General features: G+C 43.0%; 1 protein-coding gene across 1 annotated transcript in view; it reads right to left on the bottom strand.

Moving 5' to 3' along the window:
* TMEFF2 (transmembrane protein with EGF like and two follistatin like domains 2) overlaps positions 1 to 27,788 on the bottom strand; it is a 260,772-nt gene that overhangs the window by 202,540 nt on the left and 30,444 nt on the right. The window contains exon 4 of the mRNA XM_063118296.1: positions 27,376 to 27,402. Within this exon, the coding sequence (XP_062974366.1) occupies positions 27,376 to 27,402 (27 nt within the window). The remainder of the gene's footprint in view (positions 1 to 27,375; positions 27,403 to 27,788) is intronic.

Genomic DNA, 27,788 nt, shown 5'->3' with positions numbered 1-27,788 from the left:
GTGGTCTCTTTTTATCCTAAGATAGCCTAGTGTGCAGGTGGGACTGGTGAAAGTTCATTTTGCTTTGCCTGTTTTGTTTTTTCTCTGCTAGCAGATTTTGTAAGAACAGGCAGCAATACCAAACAATCTCATAAAGTTTAACTTGAGCAACTCCCTTGGCCATGACAGATATTGCCTGAAAACGTGGCCTGTTAACATTTCTGGGTGGAAAAGAAAGGCCCCCCACAAACTGTTCCATTCTGCAAATGGTTCTGCAGCTTCAAGAGTCATGTAGGTCCTCTGCTCACATTCTATGATGAAATGAAATGTTATGTAAGTAAAACATCAAACGAAAAGGGGCAGTGATCCAGAGACATGTCTCACCCCTAGACAAATGGGATACGCGTGCTGGAAATCCAGGGCTTGTATCCAGGAGCTCGCCTTCTTAAAATAAAATTACATGACACATTTGCAAGAGATCTGACACTCCTATTGCTAATGCTATCATAACTAGTTAACCCATTTAATGAGGTCTGTGGATGAAATTCTCTCCCTCTGAATATCTCTCCAGATTTTATATTTTTTTGAGTTCCACATGACCTGTTTCTGGTCATGGCGCTGCACCAATGTCCTAGTTATGTGTCATTCTTTCTGATTGTATTTCCAAACTTCGTAAAGATCGCTATGCTTTTAGCTCTTTTTTTTCTCCCCTCCACTTTTTATTTTTTGGCACAGCTTTCAGTTCCTTTAATTTTTTCTCTTCTCTTTACATCATGCCCATGACTAAATGAACGCATTGAAATGCTGTCTGCAATTTTGGGGTATGGGCAGAGGATGCGTTTGCGGGCAGGAGTGCGTCGCTGTGTTCATTTCCATTTTGCATCGTTCTGAACGTATGTGCTCTATGCCCTCTACTTCTTCTGTTACAATCCTTTAGAAATTCAAGACAGGAATCTCTGAACATAAGGAATGCTTGTTATGAAAAATAACACTGAATGGGGGTAGTTGAGATCTCAATATCTTGACTCCAAATGACATAAAAATCCACACATTTTGCCACAGGAAGTGGTTCTGCTGCAACCATCACCCAAACGAAGAGCAGGAGTAGCCTTTGAACTACAGCTCTTCTGACCCTCATTCCATAGATCTATACTCTGATTTAGTCACGTAAAAAAAGCCAAGTATTTATTAACCTGAAGTATTTTTACTTTCTTTTTGGTTGACACCAACAAATTTTGTGGGTCTGTACATGAATGAACATCTCCATCTGTGTTCTAATGCACTGATGGGTGGGGGTTTCTTTGTGTTCTTTTCGGTGCCAGGTGAAGACCTTTTTATTTTCCAGGGCTTTTTAGGCTTTTAGTTTTAATAACTGTGGGCTTTGCTAGACCTGCCGGGATAAGCCGGCAGGGAGGCGGGGCTACGGCGCGCTAAGTTTAATGCGCACTGCCCAGCCTCCTAGACGGCCGACCCGCAGGGACGACGGAAGCCCTGCAGCGTTGGCCATGTTTCTTTTTTTTAAAGGGGCCATGTGGGGCCCGAAGCCGCCGGAGAAGGTAAGTTTTTTTTATTTAATCCCCCCATCCGCCCCCCCTCGCCGTCTCCTTCGTCGCCCTCCGCCCCCCTCACCATCTCCTTCATCGCCCTCCGCCATCTCCCCCCCCGGATCACCCACCCCCTGGCACGATGGGCACAGTGCTCGTATGAGCGCTGTGCCAGGTCCGTGGCTTTTTGCGGCTACTCGCGAGCTAGTAGCCGCAAAAAGCCGCGGACCTTCCCACACATTTCGCAGCTCCGGCCTGAGGCCGGGGCTGCGAAAAAGGCACACCATAAACGACTTTGCTTATGGCGCGTTGGAGGAGGCCTCACTGTGGCCTGGGCCCGGATTCCCCTGTGCGTCATCTGGACGCACAGCAGGGAAACCGGGTCTCAAGGCGCGCTAAGGCCTCGTCTAGGAAGGCCCTGTGTTACTGCATTTTTAGATCTTAGTATTGCTGCTGGCTTTTACCCTGGTTTTTACTTTGGTTTTATTCTGGTTTATATTATGCCTTACTCTATTGCTGTATTTTTTTGGTTTTAATTTTTGTTTTCATGAACTGACCAGAGAGCTTTTGCTATTGGCCTGAACAGAAATGCAGTATATATAAAAATCAAATACACATGAAAATGTCCATCCTTTCCCCATGGAATGAGCTCTAAAGTGTGGCAAAGTTGGGGATTTGCCAGGGTCCAAATACCAGCACAGGACCTACCATCCTAACAGTGCTACTACCTTAAAAAGAGTGTCCAAAGATTTAGCACCTCAGTTTGCATGTCCTTCCCCTTCCAGAATTGTGGGGAGGGCATTCAGGGATTCAAAACCCTGGAGCCAGAACAGCCTCCCTATCTGTGCCCAACTGTTTTGTTCACTCCAACATTCAACACACACTGTTGTTGTGTTGTGTGTTCACTGTGAAGTAAGGTGGGGTGGGGGGTGACACTCTTGAATCATAACTGTACGTTAGAAGTCATACTTTTATGACCCTCTGTGCGAATAGCTTATCACCTTTCTCCCCACACTCCTTGATAAAAGCATTTCACCAGAGGTTATCCAGGGTGAACAATTTGCAAATTGATTCTGAAATAAAAGGGAAGTCATTAATCACAAAGGAAGCTTAAAAGGGTTAGCTGGAATAAGCTCACAAAATTGTGTTTTTCATGTGAATTCTGCTCAATAAACTTTTTTTTTACCCTGCATATGTTGTATATGCACCACTTGTTTCCCTAAGTTCGGTAGCAACCATTAAACCCACCTACTACATCTCCTGCTTACACAATTAATTTCAGTAGGAATAGGCTACACATGTAGTAGCACAGCACATTAGAGTTGCCAGATATGTTTGCTGATTGGGCCTTAATAACTACATAGGAGGACAAAGACTGGCATACATAACTTCTCCTCTTATACAAGTGGAATGCAGTAGTAGTAAAGCTTTATTGTTTCAACCAATGGTTACAACAAGCATAATAAAAACAATGCTAAAACAAATCATACATGAAAGGTCAAAAATTTTGCTCTGTACATCTGGGCTGTAAGAGCGAAGTTGGTCAATATGACAGTCTTGTTATTGCATGTAAACAAAAAGTATATTCTTTCTGAATCAGACCAGCTGGACTTATTCACACACAAAAATCTAAATACTTAGAACAAATTTGAGAATCGATAGAGCAGTAGAACAAATAATGAGGCAGAACGGAGAAGGTTCAATTACCAAAATTCTCTCTCTGATCCAGTGGTTCAGGGGGCAGCCTTGGTGATCTCAATGCATGCCCATCACAGTTAAAAGTGAGAGGGAGAGTCTGGAAACTGTAACTGTTGAGCTACAGGGATGTTTTTCTACGGCATTAGTATCCAAATATTTAAACAATAAATACATATGTATAATCTTCTGTCTTACCCTCCTAGTCTACATCGAAAAATAATATTGAAATGCCATTTTTTCCTTTCTAACATGTCACCTTTCCTCTGCTTAAGCTGGAATTCCCTTCTGAATGTTTGTCTCACCACAGCTGCTGACAATTTACTTGGCTTTTGAATCAACAGAGCCTCTTTCCTGTGGATTTCAAAATGCTCTTGGGTTTGCCTGTTTTAATAATATATATTTTCAGAGGCTTATAAAAGCATTTAAGAAAAGAAAAGAGCTAGTTTCCATTTAGAACTTTTTTTCATCCTTCATAGCATGGAACTCCTGAACTTAATGTCTATGCTGTTTATGATCCATTTGGAGACAAATTCGCCATAACTGCCCAATACAGGCACGGTGTCAGGACCTAGCAGGCCCAGAGGCAAATGGTGTGAGCCAAACAAATCGATGGTTGAGCAGACAGGGATCCAAAGGGTCACAGGCAGGTGATGTGGTCTAAGATGGGGTGGGGTTTCAGGTTCAAAAGCAGGCAAGGCCCAAGAGTACCTTCTCTCAAGGGCAAGCTGCACAGACAAGGGAGTCAGGCCTAGGAGAATTCTTATACAAGTTTAGAAGGGGCCAAACTGCCTTCCCAGGGCACCCAACCCCTCTGGACTGACTGGCTGCAGTCCCTCCTCCTGCCACTCTTAGGGTGGTGGTGCTGTGGAGCAGCAGGGCTTAGGCCAGCCAATCCCTCTCCACTTGTATGCTTTCATGGGAAGCACCGGCCCTATCATTAAGCAGAGTGAGGGTGGAGAGCAGGCAGAGTTGTGTGTGTTAAATGCCCTGCCCTGCACCCCTTAGCTAGCCTGTTGTAGTTAAGTGTGGTGCTACATTCTAACCAGTGTGGAAGTAAGTGTCAGTTACCAGTCCATTTGGTTTCTGTATTTTGAAAGGAGGGGTGCCACTTGTCCTTTGCTTCAGGTAGCAAAATGGGGATGCAGAAGGTAAGGTGCCTGGGTCCCGCTGGCAGACGCCCCAGTTCAAGCCTGCTGGCACTTTACACATAGTAATGTAGCCTTTCCCAAGCTGGTGTTCTGCAGATGTTTTGGAATGCAACCCTGCCCATTGGCCATACTGGCTGAAGCTGATGAAGGCTGTAACCCCAAATATCTGCAGGGCATCAGCTTGGGAAAGGTGGTAGTAAAGTCTCCAAACTTCCCTCTTAACTTGAGGAATTTGTTCCCTCAAATTCGGCAAGTCTTAGGAGACCTTTGCATGATGCAACATCACAGGAGTGTGACCATGGGAAGAGAGTTGGAAAGGATACGTGGCCTGGGTGTCTCTGTGTGTGGAATGAGTGGGATAAGGCCAAAATCATGTCTCCCTGGAAACATCTGCTGCATATTAGCTTACAGAACGGCTGCACACCATTGGGAAATATGGCAAGTATATAAAAAGGATTTACTTCCAAAAGAAGACAAAAGAACTGATAACGAATTTGCTAACAGCAGCAAGGTTAATGATATCTAGGAACTGGAAGGCTCAAGGGGATTACCATATAGAAGATTGGTATAAAGAGATATGGGATATTGCTATTAATGATAAATTAACATGTAATATAAAAGTGAGACGAGGAATGACAAAAACAAATGATTTTGAGGGAATATGGAAACAGTTCCTAGAATTTGTCTTATCTAAGGGGAATGGAAAACCACCTCCAGAAGAAACAATGAGATTTTGGAAACAGGAATAAGATCCCGTGGTGGGAGGTGCACTTTTATGTTAAGTATGATTATGTTAACAGATTAAGCTAGAATATATGTTATTAAGGTTATCCAATATTTATGTATTATGTTGTTTCTTTTTTACTGTATTGATGTATGTTTAAGTATTGAATAAAAAAAATTAAAAACAAACAAAACAAAACCGGCTGTACACCATGTGACTCCCTGCCCCTCGCCAGCTGCATGTTGCAGCCTTGGGAATTCCCATTTTTGTCATCTCAGACATGAAGCAAAACAAAGAAGTTTTCTCAGGTCTTGATAGGCCACTTGGGATCACAATTTGTTTGGGCCTAGATGATAACATTGGCTACTTAATAGGTGAGATGTTCTATTTTACTGAAGAGCCAAAACACAAATTACTTTAAATCCATAACTAGAAGCTACAGTACATCTTTTTAAATATTTACTCTAGAATAGGCCACAAGGGCACCCAATCTGGATAGGGGCTCTAGAATGGGATAATAGGAGGGCTTTTAAGATCCAGATTGTGGCCTGCGGCTACTCTAAAGTAAAAATAAAAAGAACACAACTGCTAAATACACATTTAAAGTAATGTCTATTTTGGCCCTAAGAAACAGTAGGCAGCAGTGTCTTCTGCTGTGTGGCACATTCTTTTAAAGATCCGATTGAAGTGTGTGTGTGTGTGGGGGGGGGGGCTCATCTACACCAAGCAGATATTCCACTATGAAAGGCCTTAGCTAGACCTAAGGTTTATCCCAGGATCGTCCCAGGGTCGTCCCTGCCTGCTCCCGGGATCCCCTGTGTGTCTATTATTATTATTATTATTATTATTATTATTATTATTATTATTATTATTTATTTATTTATTTATTTATATAGCACCATCAATGTACATGGTGCTTACATGAACAGGAATGACCCCGGGATGATCTCGGGATAAACCTTAGGTCTAGCTAAGGCCAAAGTGGTATGAAAGTCGTATATAAGAGGCAGGAGCCACACTACTGCTTTATAGTGGTACTGAAGTGCACTGACAACTGTTGGGTATATTGTATGGTATATTGACACATACCATACTGCTTTCATACCACTTTCATAGTATTATATCCCGTTTGGTGTAGATGTGTCAATGGGCCCCAACAGTCGTCAGTGCACTTCAATACCGCTATAAAGCAGTAGTGTGGCTCCTGCCTTTTATATACCGCTAATAGTGGAATATGCTGCTTGGTGTAGATGAGCCCTGTGTGTGTGTGGTGGGGAAGTTGGCTGTGCTGAGATTTAGGAAGAATTCATATAGACAAGGATTACCTGTGAAAACAGAACACAATATTGCAGCTCTAGCTGCCTGATGCCAGGCACCTAAATGCACAGCATCGTATCCAATGATAGTCTAATTTCCATCCCATTCATTTGGATGTGTCTACTCCAAAAATGACTAACAACCCATAGTCACATTTAGGCAGAAACTTCATGTGCTACACAATTCTGTGTAGCTTTCTCTCAATTAATTTTAAAACCAAATTGCTATATCTTGGCAGGTTGAGTGAAGAGACAACCCGAGGAGGGGAAGGAATAAGTAGCCCATCTCCTCAGTTGATCCTTCATCCTGGAGTACAGCTTCCTCTGGCTGAGTTTAGTTTGGGCCTTGTTTGCTTTTACGGCAGTGGACAGTTTCTTACAACTGTAGGTCATGGGTGCAATTTCAACCGGAGACCTACGGAAGTGGTAAAATGGGGATGTACGGATTGCCCAATCTTCTTCCTGACAAATAGAGTTGTGTGAGCATTTCTAAAGTGAATGAAAAAAATAATAAATGGATGTGTAAAGTGATGCAGAAACAGGCAGGAATCAACTGAAGAGTGGAAAAATGAGAATCTCAGAACTGAAATTGATAGATTGGGCTCAGATTAGTAGGGATGGTTCAAATTTCTCCAGTCCACATCTAATCCTCTCTCTCAGCCTTCCAGATGTTTTGAGTTTAATTCCCAGGATTCCTGACCACAGTCCATGCTGGCTGGAGCTCATGGGTCTCTGGGAAATCCAAAACATCTGGAAGGCACCAGCTTGGGGAAGGCTGCTGTATGTAGTATACCACACTGGCTCTCAAATTGGGAATATTCATGAGAGATGTTGGCTTGGCATACATTCATCACAATCCCTTTCCTGCCACTTCAACCAATCCAAGGCATGACAAAGACAGAGGACCTAAGGTTTATCCCAGGATTGTCCCGGGGTCATCCCTGTTCATGTAAATGACACACAGGATATCCCGGGAGCAGGCAGGGATGACCCCGGGACGACCTCGGGATAAACCTTAGGTCTAGCTAAGGCCTTAGTCTCAAGGAGGGCTGGGCAACTTGTGGCCCTCCAGATGTTTTAGCTTACAACTCCCATAATCCTTCACCATTGGCTATGCTGGCTAGGGATGATGGGACTTGGAAGTCAAACCATCTGGAGGGCCATAAATTGCCCACGCTTAGTTTAAAGTGAAATTGCTAAGAGGCTTTGAGAGATCTCCAGAGCAAGGGTTGTATAGACAGTTTTCACTGGAAAAGAAAGGAACTGAAAGGGCAATCCAAGGATATACCCAGTCATGTTTGTATGTTATTAGATTTGTCCATCAAAAAGTATAATTCTCTAAGAAGCAATTTGGCAGTATTTTGATTTCCATTTCATTCCAGACGAAAGTGTTAAAATACTCCCGCTAGATACCCCTGGAACGAAGGGCAGCTTTAAACAGAAGGTGCTCCCCCACCATGCACTCAAACAAAAAACCACCCTGTTCCAGACCAGTTTGTTAACATCCGTAAAGCCACACCAGTGCATATTACTTTAAATGTTCAAAGCATTTATCCAAAACAGCCCTCTGCATGAACACTATAATCTGGGAGTCAGGCAATGATAAAAGTGTGGTTTACATATAATACTTGTCCATGATCAGTTTTCCACAACCCCAGAATCACTTCTGCATATGATAACTTGCTTCCCTCCAGATATTTGAGATTACAAGTCCCAGCATTCCTGAACATGGGACATACTGACTTGCAATGATGGGAGTTGTAGTCCAACTCCTTTGGAGGGCACCAGGTTGGGGAAGGGCTGCTCTAAACAAAAAAAAGAGAGGTAGGTTGTCTGTCATCAGTTTCCTAAGTTGTCCGTCATCAGTTTTCTATAACCTCACAGTCACCTCTGCAAATCCTATTCTCCATCCTGTCCTCATGGTTTATCTGCTTTGGGAGAATGAGAATTTCACTGGCACTTTCTGCCTCCTTAGGAAGGATGTGGCATTAAGGCTTGTGAGCCTTAACTCCCAATTCCCCTGCTTTTTGGTGTTTGGTTGAAAACTGTAGAGCCTTAACATTGTTTTGTAAACCATAGGTTTTTTGTTTAATGAATATATATGTGTATGTACACAAGATTTTTTATGCAACACTATGCACAAAACACGCACTAGCCCTTCTTTAATGTGCATCGCTTCTACAAAAGGTTAAATAGACCTAGGTGACACAAAGCTATTTAACTAGACCTTGTAATAAAGGCAGATAATAATGCATTCCCGTTTCCTCCCTTCCGACTGCTTCTGTTTTCCAGTCAGCGTTCGGGAGAATTACTACCTGACTTTTAATACATCTTGGTTCAACTGCATGTAGCCTTATTGTTTTCTAATTACCAGCACAACAATTTGATCCACATCCAGGCACTGGCGCTTCCGTGACTTCTAACACCACAGCAATATTGTGCGGTGCAGAGCCGATTTCTCACGCAGTAAGCAGTTTGCCTCCGTCTCGCCTCCCCAAAGCACCTCCAAGCAGATGCTGCATTAAAGCCAGTTGTACAAACTGCTTCCGTCGTGGCAGACATTTTTTTAATGTAATAAACTGACTGGATTAAAGCGGGAGGTAGGGCGGGGGGAGAAAGTGTCAGACCCAATAAACACATACAAATTCATTAGCAAGGATCTCTCCCCAAATTAAGCAAAGGCAAGGAGTGTATCTGGCTGAGGCTGCATTCTTTTGCACGCTTACTCAGGAGGAAGCCTGACTGATAGTAGCAAGATTTACTTCTGAGTAAACATGCACAGGGCTGTTCAAAGAGTGGCTTTTCTCCAGGTATTGTGGCAATGTGGAGGAGTGACTGGGGCCGGATCTACACTACTGCTTTAAAGCGCTTTATAACAGTTATAAAGCGCTTTAACTGCTTTAAAGCGCTATAAAACTGTTATAAAGCACTTTAAAGCAATAGTGTAGATCCGGCCTGGAACTTGCAATTGAAGAGAACTTGGGCCCTTTTTACACCTAAGGATTATCCCAGGAAAATGGCGGGATCATTCCTGCCTGCTCCCGGGATCCCCTGTGTGTCATTTGGATGCACAGGGATGATCCTGAAATGATCCCGGGGGAAAAGGCAGCCTTGGTGTAGCAATCGCATAAGAGACCAAGGCCACAGCTAGACCTAAGGTTTATCCTGGGATAATCCAGGGTTTGCCCCTGCCTGAGCACTGGATCCCCTGTGTGTCACCTAGGCCTTAGCTAGACCTAAGGTTTATCCCGGGTTCATCCTGGGTCATCCCTGCCTGCTCCCAGAATTCCCTGTGTGTCATTTAGATGCACAGGGATGACCCCGGGATAAACCTTAGGTCTAGTTATGGCCCAACTCTTCTGCTGACCTCCTTGTGCTTTTCATCACAGACATATCTTGTTTGGTATGAAAAGGCTTCATGTCACAAGTCACTATTGCTATTCTGTGTGCAAAGGCGCTGGGACAGCTTGACACCGTACCGCCTGAATCTTAAGCAGAAGGCACTTTAATCCAAATGTTTCACGATACCCACTGTCATGCCCAACCACAAAAAGATGAGCTTCTCCCTCTCCTCCAGCTCTCACTTATTAGGAATTAATCTTATTGTTGAAGCGAATACAATCCCAAACAGAATCCAGCCTTTCCAAGTTCCCTTAGGTTAACATGCATTTCATCCCCCCCCCTTTTCTTCCCTCTCATTGACGCGGTCATCTATTAACTGAGGGGCAGTCTCTGGAGTTCTCTGCAGCTAATCCTCTTCCCTGTCTGGATAAACTATGCGGTGAATCTGGGATTACAGGAATGGCTCTAAGAAGGTGCAGGTTCAACCTTCTTCCAAACAGAAGGGGCAAATCAAATGTTTTCTATGAAATCCCAAATTGCTAAAGGGTGCTAAGCAGGGCCTGCCCCAGCATTAGGTAGGGAAACTGCCACCTCAGGCAGCAAATGCTGAGGGACGGGGAGCAGATGGAACTGTGTGTTTGTCACAACTTGTCCTAAACCCCCCTAAACTAGCCTTTTGTACTTAAGTGTGGGGAGAAATATTGAAGTGTAGGGACTGGTGTGGAAGGAAGATTCAACTGTCAGTCCATTTGTTTTCTGTACCTTGAAGCGGAAGGTGCCATCTTGTCCTTTGCCTCAGGCAGTAAAATGTCCTGGATCAGCCCTGGTTTTCATTATCCCTAGGTAGGCATTTCACTAGCCCAGGCACACACACTGCAGGTATTGGGGGCGGTGGGAGAGAATTAATTTGGCCAGCCAAAAAGCAAAGACTCTGGTGGTTGTCTCTGGTGTACAGTTCTTTGTATCTAGATTGTAGTTCCCTCACTCTTTTTTTGGCATAGTTTATCATCACTTCCACGATCCAAATTGCAGCAGCTTCATGCAACAGATTAATTTGAAAGAGAAATTCTGTCACAAAAGAGTATTTGCCAAGGTGTTTGCAGATCTGTTTTACCACAAGATATCTTGAGGCATATGCCTTTCACTATGTGCAGTGTTTGTATTCTACACACACACACACACACACACACACACACACACACACTTTTCATCCTACGTTGCTCTTTCTCTGCAATATAGTCAAATCTAGAATGTTCCATAAGTGCGAATAGCAGTCCAAATTCTTACAGCGCATGGTTAAGCTATGGGATTCACTATCACAAGATGTAGTGATGGCCGCCAACTTAGGCCATAGCTAGACCTAAGGTTCATCCCTGGATCGTCCAGGGGTCAAACCTGTTCATCTAGGTGACACACAGGGGATCCAGTGCTCAGGCAGGGGCAAACCCTGGATGATCCCAGGATAAACCTTAGGTCTAGCTGTGGCCTTAGACAGCTTTAAAAGGGGATTAGACAAATGGAGGAAAAGGCTATCAATGGCTATTATTCATGATGGTTATATATTATTTCCAGTAACTAGAGGCAATATGCCTCTCAATATAAATTACTGGGGAACATGAGGAGGAGGGTGCTATTACACTTTTGTCCAGCTTGTGGGCTTCCTGTGGCCATCTGAGTTGGCCTCTGTGGAGACAAAAGGAAATTGGGGTGTGGGCTGCGGAGGTTTATAGTTGCAATGAATGCCACTAGTTTGCTATATTACCTTTTTCTGTTGCAGAATCAATACCGGACCAAGCTAGATGTGGTGTAGGAGAACTCCCAAGATTTTATTTATTTATTCATTACATTTACATCCCACCTTTTTTTCTCCAAGGAACCCAAGGTGGCGTACATAATTCTCCTCTTCTCCATTTTATCCTCACAACAACAACCCTATGAGGAAGGTTGGGCTGAGAGTCTGTGACTGGCACAAAGTCACCCAGTGGGTTTCCATGGCCGAGTGGGGACTAGAATCTGGATCTCCAGACTCCCAGACCAGCACTTTAGCCACTACACCACACTGGCTCTTTTTAAAGTTGCAGCTGTAGGTGGAGGCATTAGGGAACAGGACTAGAGTGTTGAGGGAAAGGCGTTGATCCTTTCCACCCATGCCACTTTTCCTGATTGATACCACCACCAAGTTACTATTTCAAAAGCCTGCCCATAGAAGAAATAGTAGCTTTGTGTTTGCAATTTCAAGGCTTGGTGTGTGAGAAGCTCTGAAAGAATAAGAGCCCTATCTCCTAACAAAGGGCAGCACAATAACTTAATAGTACAATTAGGAAACAGAAGCTTAGATGATCCCATGTGGTTGAATCTCTTCCTGGTGAGTGTGCATCAGGCTTCCCCAACCTTGGGTCCTCCAGGCATGTTGGATTACAACACCCATCAGCCCAGTCAGCACTGGCTGGGGAAGATAGGAGTTTAGTCCAGCACATCTGGAGGGCGCTATATTGGGGAAGGCTGGTCGATGTGTCTCTGTGTGTGCATGTTTGCGTGTCTGTGTGTGTTGCTCTCTTTCTTACACAAACACACGTACCAATGAATGCCTGCAGACCATTCCAAATGAAAATAAAACTGTGATGCTTGTGTATTTTCCAGGAAGTTAGGTTCCTCTGCATTTCAAAGTGACTTCCTAATGGTTGTCAAGTAAGCTGGGGGCATTACCAGGCATAGCGTAGACCCCAAGCTGCTCAAATTAGTTGTCTCCACAGTGGAAAAATACGATATGAAAGAAATCAATAGCTAAATAAATAAATAAATGCCATGGCGAGAAAGGTTCACACTGACAGAGCCGCGGTGCTTGTTACATGTTGCTATAAACAGCTACGATAAGGAGCCAAAGGAAATATGATGACAGAACTAGGGCTTCCACTACCTAAAATCAGTGTAAGAGAGCTGTTTGCTGGACGTTTGCTGGATCCATCAGATTGCGGCTCAATGATACTTCATTCTGCACAACACACGGACGTCCGGCATGCAATTAGATGCTGCCCAAATACCGCAACCTCTAGCTCTTGCGAAGATTGCAAAAGTGATGCTTTCCCCCCCGCTGTGTCTCTTTCACCTTTGATCGGATTGCAAGGGCTGTTGCTTAATTTTTTGGCAGAACTGAGCAGCTAATTGTGTTGATCGGCAGACTGAAAGGAAAAAAGAAAAACTTCCGTTCGTGCCAGGCAACTCATTTATTTATTTATTTTAGAAAGGGGGGAAAAAAGGAGCATCAGCTGATCGGGACAAACAACAGCACATCAGTCACCCTTCTCTACCATTTGCGTAAATGGATTACAGCACTGGATAGTGCTCTGTCATGGCCTCCGAGACAAATGAGCCGTGCCTGCTCCTATTTTGATTAAGTTTTCCGTTAGTAGAGGAAAGCACATCCCGGCCAGTTATTTTCCTTGAGAGTGCTGTATGATGTCTACGCACGCCTCTGACCTTTCAGCGTTTTCACGCTGCAGTGGGAGGGTGCGATCAGGGCCGGCGTTACCATAAGGCCAACTAGGCAGACCTAGAGCACAGACCTCAGAGGGGCGCAGTACTGACCTTTAAGGGTCAGTTTTATACAAATTAGCTGTTTTAAGAAAAAAAATACGTTCAAGTTTTGTGCTTTTTATTTTTTCTACAAAACATCTGTTCTTAAAAATTGGCAATTTGTGTGTGTGTGTGTGTGCGTGTGCAAGTAGCTTGCCTTGCCTAAGGAGCAAAATAGTCTGGCACCGGCCCTGGGTGCGATGACATGAGATTTTGGCAAAGCTGAAAGAATCACCTGCTGATTGGTCCTATCCATGCTGCTGCTGCTGCATTCACATACACATGCCATAGCTACATATGTAGTTCTTTGCTGGGTCGTCGTTCCCAGCAAAGACATGGAAGATCCCCTGTGATCTTTGTGGGGTTCATGCAAAGACTGCAACACTCGTGGGGACAGCTGGGCTTATGTGGTGTTCTTTCCAATTTCTTTTTAATGCTAAAGCAGGGGTGACCCTCCAGATAGTGTCATTAGGGAGGCAGAAAATGTGACATCCTTTAAATACCTCCCCAAAACACACCTTTTCACCCAGGCTTTCCTTGGGCTGTAAGTAAACTAACCACGCCACTCCATTTGCTGCTCCTTCAATTGTTTTTACTGTAGTAGTAATAATAATAATAATAATAATAATAATAATAATAATAATAATAATAATAATTTCTAATCTGCCTCTCCATCCTAATTGAGGTGGGGAACAACAAGTATAAAATACATAAAATATTAATCAAAACAAAATGTACATTGTTAAATCTTCCTAAAAACATACTATAAACATACTAAGGCCGTGAGAGCCTTTTTTGGCTGAATGGTGGGATAAAAATGCTTAAATAAATAATAAATAAATAAAAGTATCCTAAAAGCATCCTAAAATTCCACTGGAAAGTTGTTTGAAAGTTGTGCTTTTAATGTGGTGTTTTTAATATTGTATTTTAATATTGTGAACTGCTGAGAGATTTCATTATATTCAGCAGTATATAAATGCTACAAATAACCCCTCAGCCCTAGACAACATAGCCAATGATGAGGGAAAATGGGAGTTGTAGGACAAAATATCCAGAGGTACACAAAGCCACATTAAAGAAAGGCAAGTGGTTGAGGGCAGATTGTAAGATAAGAAGTGGCGGCTGCTTATCTTACAATCTGTTGCAAATTGAGCTGGGACGCAGCTACAAGGTGATGTAGAGTGGATCCTAGCTATGTTGTACAGGAAAAAAATATATGGCTGCCCCAATGGGAAGTGCACAATGTTATTTTTAAAATGTTCTGCAGATATTCCAAAATTAAGATTAGAGATATATGGATCATTGTTTGATTTATTAAAAAAAATACCCAGAGTAGACTTGTCAAAATTTCTATCCATTAGAAGGTGAACATCCACCTTTTACCATCCTGTCCTTCAGAATCCAGTTCCATATTAACTGACAATCTCCATACCTATCCCACAAATTTCAGCTTCTCTACAAAACCCATATTTTAACTAGATAAATTATTCCAAACAACCTATTTTCCTTAACTGCCCCATTGCCCAACATGCAGGTTCCCATTCATCCCAATGAATGGTTAATGCCCTAGCTACAAAATGTATCTGGCTCAAGTTGCCTATATTGTGAATTCAGCAGATGACTGGGCACTTCAATAAACTGCTCTGAAGTCAAAACACTTCTTTGACATGGATAGCTCATTTCAAATATTCAAGGGAAAAGTGACCTTTAAGAATTTGTTCAAACCCAGCATAGGCCTGGAAAATACAACTTAAATCTGAAAGAGAACGTGAACTTTTAAGAATACTTTTTGACTTGCCTCATTTTATTGGTACTTTTAGAACTCAAGGGAGTTTCTGGGGGGTGAAATCCTATCGCATCAGAAAGTAGTTTAAAGAAAGGGCACAGGAAATAAGGAAGTTATTGATTCAGATATTTAACATCCTAACTATGAAGTCATAAGTAGAGCACTATAGACTTCCTTGGCTCCGTCCTAGGAAAGATGACTCCCAAGAGTAATACAAAGATCTACAGTTGTAGAACGCACGTATTTAAACCTGAACACATGATATTTACAGAGATGGGCAAATACAGATTTCCCATCTGTATCGCTTTCACATGTGTTCATCCCATAAGTCCATTCCGTCCCATTTCTGCATTAATCTGTCACCCTTTCTCCCTTAAAAAATCTGCACAAAAATCCATTTCAATATATACACACACCCATGTTTCTCGCGAGGAGCCGGGACGAAACCGGGATGGCCAGACACACGTTCCCTTGGAAGCCAGTGCAGTAAGACTAGAGTGACTGAGACCTTAGCTAGATGGTGCTTTATCCTGGGGTGAACCCCAGGATCGTCCCTGTGCATCCAAATGATGCACAGGGGATCCCGGGATCAGGGAGGGATCATCCCTCCCTTGCCCCGGGATAGAGCCCTAAACTTTGGGTCCGGTTTTTCCGCGATCTTGGGCTGAGCCCGAGACTGCAGAACATGTGGCCCGTTGCCGTGGGTTGACGGGGAGTGGCTGTGCCCATCGGGGGTAGGGCGGGGGAGCAGGGAAATTATTTTTTTTTAAAAAAAGACCACTTATCTTTTGACGCTTGTGCGCTGCTGTTGCTTTAAAAAAAATGAAAATGGCGGGTGCAACGCCTCTCCTTCTGAGGTTGTCGCACCTCACATGTAAACGGAGGAGGGATCTTGCAGTAATCACATAGCGGGATCTTCCCTCCTCTGTCGTGGAATAAAAAGTAGATCTAGCTAAGGCCAGTATGCAATGCAGAGCCAGTGGATGGGATGGAAGAAATGGGAAGATCCTTAATGTGAGGTTATGCTTTTACAAATACACAAGTATCCCTGTTTTCATCTTTCAGACATTGGAGGCATGCAACAGCCGAGATTAGGTAGCCAAGATTAGGTAGGCCCCCAAGACATATCACCATATTACCTACCACAGCCAGTCACTCTAAAATTGAGGGGAAGGGAAGGACTGGAGTCTGAATCAAATTGCATCTTCCAGCTCCATTAGCCCATTCTTATTAGTTTCACGTTTGTTGTGAAACTATGGTCCTCTAGTAATGCATTCATACACAGTTTCATTCAAATCAAGGTACACTTGGGCTTTTATTGGGTATTTTTTTGGCTCAAATGCTATAGCTCAGGAGGTGCTTACAGCAATGCCCATTGTGCTCTGTATAGCCCTTCCTATCAATCAAGCACGCAATAAAGCAAAGATTTTTTTTTAAAGAAAAAAAATGGGGGCGGGGGGGGGAGATAGAAACAGCTTTGCTGAATTTAACAGTTATTCTCACCGAAATAGCATCAAGACAGGTACAAACGTATTTGGGTCAAGGTAGCAGTTTGGTGTGTCATTCCCCACCCCCGTTTTTCCTTTCTTTCTTTCTTTTTAAAAAGAGAGAGAGAGAGAAAATAAATGTGAAACACATGTGAAAAAGAGCAGCACATTATTGCCACAGCACCCAAATACTCAGCAGTACCTGAGGTTTAGTCCTGCTGCTAAGTACAGGGCAGGGCAGGGTCCTAGTAAATTAAAGGTCAGTTCTCTGGTTTAATTAACTGCAAGCTTCCCTGGGTAGAGTATGCCCATCCTACTCCCTATTCACAGAGCAGTATGCTACAGTCCAAATACTAAGTCACTCTTCCAACACACCAAACATCACCTTTTAGGGCCAAATGAAAATGGGCTCTCACTGCTCTGTTCACATAATGTGAACGTTTGTACTCACAAACTGACCAACAGAAAAAGGGAGGTACATCAGCCTGCCCCAAGCTGGCGTCTTCCAGATTTTGGATAATAACTGCCAGCACTCCTAGCCACACTGGCTAGTGGTGATAGGAGCTAGTGGCCCCATTCAGAAGACACCTTAAACTATGGCTTTAACCACAATGGTTAAGCCAGAAAGCTAGGCCTTGTTCAGAAGACACATTAAGCCATGGCTTTAACCACAATGGTTAAGCCAGAAAGCCAGGCCATGTTTAGAAGACACCTTAAGCCATGGCTTTATCCATGGTGAATAAGGCTTTCTGGTTTAACCACCATGGTTAAAGCTGTTGTTTAAGGTGTCTTCTGAACCCAGCCCGGCTTTCTGGCTTAACCACCATCATTAAAGCCATGGTTTAAGGTATTTTCTGAATGGGGCCGTTGTCTAAAACATCTGGAGGGCACCAGGTTGGGAAATGCTCGATAGAGAGAAATGTGTACCACCACAAAAATGAAAGCAAAGCCAAAGAAGGGCATGCCGGTAGCTCTCCACAGAATTCATATCCAATGGAGATTTCACTTCATTTCAATTCTATACTGCTCAATAGCCGAAGCTCACTGGGTGGTTTACAAAGATTAAAAACCTTTAAAAATACATTATACGAAGTGTAAAAGCTATTGACATACAAACCCATAAACAGACAGCACAAACGTACATACATCTAAAACATTTTTTAAACAATCAACAATAGGAAAAATCCAGGACCTGATTAAAACCTCAGCATATGCTGCTAAATATCTGAGAGAAGAGAAAGGTCTTAACCTGCTGCTGAAAAGATAACAGTGTTGGCACCAGGCGAGCCTTGTCAGGGAGATTGTTCCATCATTGGGGAGTCACCACTGAGAAGCCCCTTCTCCCTCATTGCTGCCCTTTGAGCTTCCCTCGGAGGACGCACCTGGAGGAAGGCTGTAGATGATGAATGTAGTGTATGGGTAGGTTCATGCCAGGATAGGCAATCTGTCAGGTATTGCGGTCCTGAGCCATGTAAGGCTTTATAGGTTAAAAACAGCACCTTGAATCAGGCTCAGAAACATACAGGAGCAGAAGTGGAAATTCCTTACACAGTTTACCATCACTGCAAATCAAAGCCAAGCATTTCTGCTCAATAGCCGAAGCTCACTGGGTGGTTTACAAAGATTAAAAACCATTAAAAATACATTATACGAAGTGTAATAGCTTTTACATAGAATAGACATTTTCTATGGGACAAAGGTGGTTTTCTAATTGACTACTTCCCTTACTCTAGCCTCCAATATATCTTAGGAACTAATCTGGAGTTTATCATTCAGATTTTTCCTTTCCTTAACAGCAACAACAACACTCCCCAAGAGGAAAATGAATTTTTGTTACACAGGAAACTTTTCTTTTTTAAAACGTGTCTGTTTCCATCAACACTTTTTCTCCCCAGATTTTTAAGGGGTAGGTCTTTCATTTTCAAGTGTATCGTCTGACATGGGAAGAATATTGTGAAGCGATGTTGCTATTTTCATTACTTTCCACTCCCTGCATCAACATGGCATCTACAGATTCTTCCAATTATTACCAGTCTGCAGAGGGATGAGGATTAGGCTTACATATTAATACCAGTTAAAGCAACATTGACCAAGTCAACATTTGCTCATCATCACCGAGAAGCAAATGCCTGACCCTAGAGAACCAATGAAAAACCTTTTGGAATTTTCCATGAGTAGGGAAGCAAAACTCCCAATAGTTTCCACCACAAGCCATTAAAGATTTGAGCTACTCAATTCGTTGTTACTCCCAAAAATAAGAGGGAAAAGTTGACATTCTAATAATCAAGATCTAGCACTGGTTCGACATTTGATGGAACCCACTAGCATTTCCCCTTCTTCCTCAATGCAATGATTCTTTTATTACTTTACTTTAAAGCCCTAAACGGTTTGGGGCCAGGTTATTTGAAGGAACGCCTCCTCCCATATGTACCTGCCCGGACCTTAAGATCATCCACAGGGGTCCTTCTCCGTGAGCCCCTGCCGAAGGAAGTGAGGCAGGTAGCTACTAGGAGGAGGGCTTTCTCCGCTGTGGCACCCCGGTTGTAGAACGAGCTCCCCAAAAAGGTTTGCTTGGCACCTACATTGTTTTCTTTTTGTCACCAGCTGAAGACCTTTTTATTTTCTCAGTATTTTAACACCTAATTTAACTTAAATTTAGCTGTTTTAATCTCATATTTTAACCTATATTAATTTTTGCTGTGTGGTTTTATCCTGGTTGTGCTTTTTATATTGTATTTTGTATTTGTGTTTTTAGATTGTTGGTTGTTTTTATACTCTTCGTGGTTTTAATTTTTGTGAACCGCCCAGAGAGCTTCGGCTATTGGGCAGTATAAAAATGTAATAAATAAATAAATAAATAAATAAATAAAATACAATACTTCAAAAAAGATGAAGAGTTTTTTTGGCACCTTAAATACTAACAAATTTATTCTGACATAAGCTTTTGTGGACTATAACCCACTTCATAATACTCCATGCATCTGATGAACTGGGCTATAGTCCATAAAAGCCTATGCCAGCAAAAATGTGTTCATCTTTAAGGTGCTGTAAGACTCTTTTTTGGTTTCATTGCAACAAACTTAACACACCTGTCTGCTGGACTGTATTATTTCAGATGCACCGGAGAGCAGCCATGACAGTTTTGAATGCCTTCTCAAATGCTCTTCAATGTGTGTTTTGTTTGAATTAGATCTTTGTCCCTGTGAGATGTTTTTGTGCTGGTATTTACTTATCTATCACATTTGTAACCCAGCTTTCCTTCAAGAAGTTAAGGGAGATTTACCTGGGGTTGAATCCAAACTTAGGCTAGTGGAAAAAGTAGAAGAGGTGGCTAGAAGTAGCACAGTTGGCCAGTGTGTGAACAAAGTGCTGGACTAGACGGCCTCTTGGGCCTTAGATAAATTCACCTGTTATCCCGCGACGGAGGAGGGAAAATCTCGTGTTGTTTTTAACATGAGATCCCTCCTCTGTTTACACGCCACGCGTGATGACCTCAGAAGAAAAGGCATCGCGCCCGCCATCTTTATAATTAAAGGGCCAGCAGCGCACGACCGCTTGTGCACAAAAGGTAAGTGGTTTTTAAAATTTAAATTACTTTCCCCGCTCCCCCCACCCTACCCGATGGGCGCAGTGCTCCTCCCGGCCCCTCACGAGGAACCGCGTGGAGTCGGGTCAACCTGTGGCACCCAGCCACACATTCCGCGGTCTCGGGCTCAGCCCAGGACCACGGAAAAACTGGGGCCAAAAGGGAGGGCTATATCCCGGGGCAAGGGAGGGTTCATCCCTCCCTGATCCCGGGATCCCCTGTGCGTCATGTGGATGCACAGGGACAATTCCAGGGTTCGCCCCAGGGATAAAGCCCTGTCTAGTTATGGCCTTGGTCTGATCCAACAGGACTCTTCTTATGTTCTTAATCCATTTATACTGCAAAGAATCGTGCGAATTCAGTTGGTTGAGAACTTCATGGCTGAGTGTGGATTTGACCCCTAATTCCTCCCTGCAAATGAACACTACAGCACAGACTGTAGGCCCATGTAATTCTACTTCTTCCCTTCTGTTTCCCCCCACACACACCTATAAGCAGAGGGAGAAGGTAAACACTGCAAAGTCTACCCTTCCAATGTTTGTGTTAGATCTAGAGAGGCTTGTCCAGTTGTTTTAATCACTCTGGGAAGCCCACTATGACAATGTTTCCAGACCTCAATCTGGTGTGTTTATATTGCTGTCTTTAATTTATTACCGCCCTGACTTGATAATAATTCCAGTGGCGCACCTCCCTGTAAGTGCCAAGGAAATCGCCCTACTTCCTTCATCATCTGGCAATTTTTTTTTCAACACTTGCTTTAATGACATCTAAAATTATGGTTTTTATTACATGGCTTTATACCTGCTAAAGGAGGAAGCTGTGAGAGTGTTTAAATGACAAGGATTATTTTTCCACCTTCTGGCACATTAATGTGCTTCTGCACCTGGAACTGCACTGGTTGTCTATTCAATCATGGATTTTATATACAAGCTGGGCAGCTTTGTAGACCTTAAAAAAGGGATGCGATGACTTGGTCCTGCCTACTGCACAGATCTACTTTCCTACAAGCTGCCTTGTCAGTCCCTGAGGTCCTGTTCTACTTGTCTTTTGTCAGCCTGTGCTTTTCATCTGAAATTGTTTGGAAATCATGCTTTTAGTTGCTGTGCTCTTTGAGCCTGGCATTCATTATCTTGGGAGAATGGCCGACTTTGTTCCTAGTATTTTTTTTTATTTTAAAAAAGAACAATATTGACACATTAGCCATTTTTCTTTGGTGTCTCACTGCATGAATTTTAGCTGCCACTTTAAGATAATTATTCTGTGAGAAGCCAATATAAATAGTCTCTCTCTCTCTCTCTCTCTCTCTCTCTTTCTCTCTCCAGCAAAGCATTTCTTGGTCAAGCTTCAGAGTTGCAAAGAGATTGGGAGGATCTATGCCTTTATAGGAATAGGCCAACCAGGTGCCCTCTTGTTGGTTTGGACAACAACTCCCAGCATTCTTAGCCTTAGGCCATGCTGGCTGGGGCTGATGGGAACTGAAGTCCAAAACATCCAAAGGGCTCCAGGTTGAGGAAGGCTGGAATAGGCTATGCAGGAGGTGGGAAAATAGGTGGACAAGAGGACTAAAATTTACGTTAAGTACTAACCTTAAAGATTATTTTTTTACAAAATGATGTATAGGTGGCATATGCCACCAGCAAAATTGGCTAAAATATATAAAGGGGCATCAGGATTGTGCTGGAAATGTAAAGAGCAGGAAGGAACTGGATGCTACTTTGCTGCTCATTGGATGCTACTTTGCTCCAACCCCTTTCCAAACTGGTATGCTGTCCACTGCTGTGGGACAAACAAGGAGCGGTGGCAGCCCCTGCTGAGAAATGGAGGCACCACCATTCTCACTGTCCATCTTTGTCTCCCTTTACATCCAGCTTCCCCAAGACAAAGGCAAGCGCAAAGGGTAAAACGGGGCACAACCAATGCCATGAAAGGGTCACCCTCATACCTGTGAGGAGGGCGCCATCTTGGAGGACAAATACGTGAGGGAGGTGAAAGGACAGCGTTTCCCACACCATTCAGATTCCCAGCTAGTGTCACCAAGCAGGAAGAGGGAAACTATGAGAGGAAGAGGGGAACCCCTTTGCCCTGCCAAGTCACCTCAGTGCAGGTGAAAAAGTGTGGTCTTCTTCCTTTCACTTTCTTCGTGTCCAAGGCACACCCAACTCAGCTACCTTGGCTGCAGAGCAGGACAGCGTACTGCAAAGGCACAGGCATGGGCAGATCTTGCCTCTCCACCTTCTGGAACCTATTAGATTTAATGCATTATTGTTGCTTTATTTCAGAATATATTCTTCTTCTAGGGACCATCAGAGAAAGAAGATGCTGAGTGAGATGTGTTCAGGCACAGTGACACACTACGCACAGGACCCCTCTTATCCATAACCCAGTTACGTGGATCTCCAGGTTACACCAAATTGCATTATTTGTCTCGTGTGTGTCTTCTGTCAAAGTAAACCTACGTTAATAACTGTCCCATTTATCTGACAATCTTTTTTGATGTCTGCCAGACAGTTTGGATGAATGAGGCTATTTGGATAATGAGGCTTTGAGTCACCACAAAAAGGGAAACCACTCAAAGTCATTTATTTCCTTCGGAAATGTTGGAACTGTCGTATTTAAAAAATCATAAATACAAATACAGGAGAAGCATTTATAGCCAAACATCAAGAATCGAAATGAAATGGGTTTGAGAAACTCTGATATTAAGTCTGCAATCACAGAGTATGAACAGTGTCAAGAAAACTAATGAGGAGCTATTATACAAGAACTGTGATAATGGTGAAAGTCATTTTGACCATTCCCACACATTGTGTTTGGCATTTCCGTTAGCAACACCCAGAATAAATGCCACTATTATCCAGGTCAGAGCGGTTCATGCAAAGTGAGGTCTGGAGCAAGCAAGTACATTATATCTTGGGAATGGAACAAAAGATATTCAAGGTGAGTCATGCATGAAAGCTACAATGTAAGGATGCATATGGCAAGAGTAAACCCAACCCAGATGAGTAAATTCTGCTGTGGTATAAAATTCTTCTCAAGAATGCAAGCTGAAATCCATTACATTGAAGCATTAAGTTGAAAGAACAACGTTTACCCAACCTGCAAACTCCCCTGAACATTCTGCCTGCAGTTATTGAGACAAGCTTGGGTCAACACAGCAGAGAGATAAGCAGTCCACATTCTCAAAGCAATTTGCTTTCATAGCAAATGAATATAGTCCCATTTGGTAATCTCACAAGACTCTGCCAGATATACCCCTTGCCCCAAATCCCTTTTGGTATTCCCACAAGAATCCCAGCCTTCTCGTCCTTCGTTTCCATTTCAAAGAGCAATCTGGAAGTGTCAAGAAAGTGTTGACAGCATGGAGCAACACCACCATGTCCCACTTTCAGTTAAAATTTGAAGTGAGATCCAAATTTTCTGTCAGTTATGGCTGTGATTCCAGAAGCTTACACCAAGGCAGGATCTACACTACTGCTTTAAAATGGTTTATAACAGTAGTGACAACTGTTGGGGCCCAGGACACATTTTTCAAACCGTTTTCAAAGTGTCATATCCTGCTTGGTGTAGATCTGGTCCAAATTATCAGTGGGTGGGTATGCCCCCCCTCTCTCTCTGGCCTTAGCTAGACCTAAGGTTTATCCCGGGATCGTCCCGGGGTTGTCCCTGCCTGCTCCCGGGATATCCTGTGTGTTATTTACATGAACAGGGATGACCCCGGGACAATCCCGGGATAAACCTTAGGTCTAGCTAAGGCCTAAATCTCTCTTTGTATGTGTGTGCATGTGTATGTGCGTGAGAGAGAAAGAGATCTGTTTCAATCCCCAAAAATGATAGTAAGACTGATGGAAATCCTGAAAACAAAACTCATCTGCTGAACTTTCCCAAGAGAACATTCCTAGCTGTACAACACAATTTCACTAAAATGGACAATCTGATTCTCAACAGACACCAATAACCAATGTACAAAATCTAAACCAAATGGCCCATCTGATCAAAACCTATAATCTTTCACTTAGTACAGGCCTTAGCTAGACCTAGGGTTTATCCTGGGATCGTCCCGGGGTCATAAATAAATAAATAATAATAATAATAATAATAATAATAATAATAATAATAATAATCCCTGTTCATGTAAATGACACACAGGATATCCCGGGAGCAGGCAGGGATGACCCCGGGATGATCCTGGGATCAACCTTAGGTCTAGCTAAGGCCACAGATGGACAAGGGGAAGTGAGCTTTTACAAAATCCACGCATTAAATAGTACATTTGCTGGGTAAAGCAGGGGGCGATCTGCCTGGACATCTTATGACCAATGTATCCGCAAAGGCCTAACTACCCAAAGTAAAACAGTGCTGAAACTGTGAATGGATGGACTTCATTTCAATTTCTTCAGGTGCTCAGTACCAGCTACTGAAGCAAATAAAGTATTGAGCTAGGTAGACCTCACAGTCCAACCCAATGTAAAAGTTTGGTTTACTAAAACAAGCTTGATGGTGTAAAGTAGACAGCTTCCAAGAAACATGTGAGATAAGCAAATCTCTAGAGCATTTTATGACCTTGCTTAAGCAGTGCTTAGTCTATCCAAGCAGAGCAACTTGGTCCATAGGATAATCCATTTGTTTAGCTGCATTCAGTACTATGGAAACATCAAAGAACTTCCAGCTGGTACAGCACAGTAATAAAAGGCCAACGGTTTGTAGGAAGATTAGGTTTATACTGACGGCCAAACTACATATTACTTTAAAGATTTTGCTTTCTTTTTTACTCTAAAGTAAGCGCAGGGGACCCATTCCAGACTGCGATACTAGTGTAGAAGTAGGGGGCAGAGGTCCAACCTGGATCAGTCCCCATGCCTGCAATTTATCTAAGTAAAACAACTGGATCACTTTGGGCAATAGAAATTGTAGAGAACCCTCCCCCCCCATTGCAGATCAGGAACACGGTGGCGGGCAATGGGTGAAAGCCCCCCATGCTAGAGGCCAGATCCAGATCAGGTTCTCTGCACTTGCTTTGGAGCAATTTTCTTTTCTTTTTTTTTTTTAGAAGATGGGGCTAGCTACATCTTTAAAGTAACATGTATTTTGGACCTCAGGTTCAACCTCATAGGAACATACTAGGAGAAAGCATTCCATTAACAAACTCTAGCAGAAACATTTGAATTCCTGCTCTGGGTGCTGGGGATAGGGATAACTGGTGTTTCTGTTTGCGATGCGTCAAGAGGAGAGAGAATCGAAAGGCGTTCCCCCTCCCTAGAGAGCTATTCAGCTCCTTCTCACAAAATCATTGCATTTTGACCACGTATCCTGACCACGCTTGGCATCTTGCTGTTTGCTCCTATTGATCTTTATAGCTTCATTTCTTAATGTGAGCCATGACAAGGGAGACACGTTTTTGTCCGTCACAAGACCTGCTCTTGGTAGGGAAAAGGCTGGGCATAACATAGGCTGTGCACAGACAAAAATCTAAACAAGTGTAGATGTTATTTTTCCCTGCTGTCGTGTGAGTTGTGTTCCGCTCTATCCACACTTCAGCTCTGCTCCTCAACGGACACATATACAGCTTCCAAATCCAAGTTATAGCCGAAGGCAAGCTGTCCACTTTGCCTGCCCACCCCCCACAACACCTCTCACAAGTTTACCTACCTGAAAAGCAAAGCATCAAACAAACTAATCCTATATACAGTGGAAAAATTGCTCTGAGGAGGAAGGAGGTGGCTTTGGGACAGGTACAAGACAGGCTAATTAGTGTTGTGCATGGCCATTTTAGATGCAAAGCAGAGAGTTCTACCCTTGAAATAATTTTAAAATAAAAATTTTAAAATAAATAAATAAAATGTATAAAAAATAAGGTTTTCACTCAGGCACACTCTGGAGGAAAAAAATTGTGAGGGATCATAAGTACATGATTTGCATGCTGAAAGCCACAGGTTCAATACCTGGCATCTCCAGGTAGGGCTGGAAAATACTCCTGTCTGAAATCCTGAGGAGTTCCTGCTAGCCATAATTGAGTTAGATGGACCTAAGGTCTGCCTCAACAGAAAGTAGCTTTCTGGGTTCCAAGGTAGTATCTGCCCCAAAAATGCAATACGTGAAACTCCATAGCAGGCTCACAGCTAAAGTTATGTACATTTGGATACACTCATAGTTGTTGCATAACGTATCCCGAAGTCAAAATTGTTGGAAGAGTATAGCATGGATCTGACACACGTATGCACTTGTGAAAGCAGCTATGGGAGAATATCTAGCAACCTGGCCCACTCAACAATGACAAACTGTACAATGAAATCTGAAACCAGAGCCCTAACACAAAAAGAACACCTTCCCAAATTCTGAGTGTGCCACCTACGAGAGTGATTTCAGCCAAATATACATCGTCCCCCTGTCAGAAGAAATCCAAACAGTCTGGGCACAATCAAGCCGAAGCAGAACACGTTTAAGTGTGATACTTTAAAACAGGAGTCCCATTTAAATCCCATGAATTTCAGCGGAGTCCCACATATCTCTATTGGCAGCAATGGGATGTAAAGCCTGATGCAAGTTTATTCAGAAGTAAGCCCTGCTGTGTGCAATGGTTCTGCTCCTGTATGACTGTGCACTGGATTGTAGCCTTAAATTCTTACCTTTGGCTGGATTGTGCTTACTACCTACAAAAAGACCAGACCTAAATTATGAGCAAACCAATAACCTGAAATAAAAATGCCCAGTATAGCAACTTTTAAAGCACTATTTTTTGCCCTGTGAATTCCCTGCCCCACAGCATTTAAGTTGACTGCTCCAGCTGCCGTGTATGTGTGTGTGTGTGTGTAGTGGGAGGGGGGACGAAATCCCCTATGATTTTGCTGAGAATGCAGTAACAAACATAACTAAGTTTAAAATAATAAGAGACATGAGAGTGTTTGTAACAGTAGATGGAGATAGAGTCCTAGTGGAATCATGAATAATACAAACTCCTAGCAGGAGCAAAACAGCTTTCTGAATTTCTCTAGAAAACAGCTCTTTGTCAGACAGTCATAGTTCGACTAAGCTGCAGAATGTCAGTTCCCGAGGAAAAATCGAAGCAATAAATTCAGGACAGTAGGGACGAACCACCGAGCAAAAGCTGATACAATGTGGCAGGTGATTTGAACAGTTTCAGTGGAGGGTGTGTGTGTGTGTGTGTGGGGGTAAGTATTAACAAAAACATTCCTACCTCCATCACCAGATCCAGAGCCTGCATCTGTAAGAAAAAAGAGTGGGAGAGAAATCAGTCTATATGCACTGGGATCGATTGCATGGACATATCCTGCTTAGTTAAATGCATTCCACCAAATTGTGCTTTTGATGTCCTTCCTCTGTAAATTATAGAGATCTATTCTAAATGTTTCATGTGCACTCCCTTTCTGATGCTCAAACGCTCCTTTTAAGTTGGTATGAAGACACTAAGGCTGTTGCTGCTCTTAATTTTCTGTTTACAGCACTGAGATCAGCAGTGACATTTTATTTCACTACAAAATGTCATTTTCTTCTACAAAATACTCGTTGAGTGTTTACATATTTCTGTGTTATATCCAAACCTGGGGAACTGCAGTTTGTCCTACCCAAATGAAGGCCTTAGCTAGACCT

This window comes from Elgaria multicarinata, chromosome 2, assembly GCF_023053635.1.
Source record: "Elgaria multicarinata webbii isolate HBS135686 ecotype San Diego chromosome 2, rElgMul1.1.pri, whole genome shotgun sequence".
Taxonomy (NCBI): domain Eukaryota; kingdom Metazoa; phylum Chordata; class Lepidosauria; order Squamata; family Anguidae; genus Elgaria; species Elgaria multicarinata.
The sequence above is the reverse complement of the archived record's forward strand: the minus strand, read 5'-3'. Positions and strand labels throughout refer to the sequence as shown.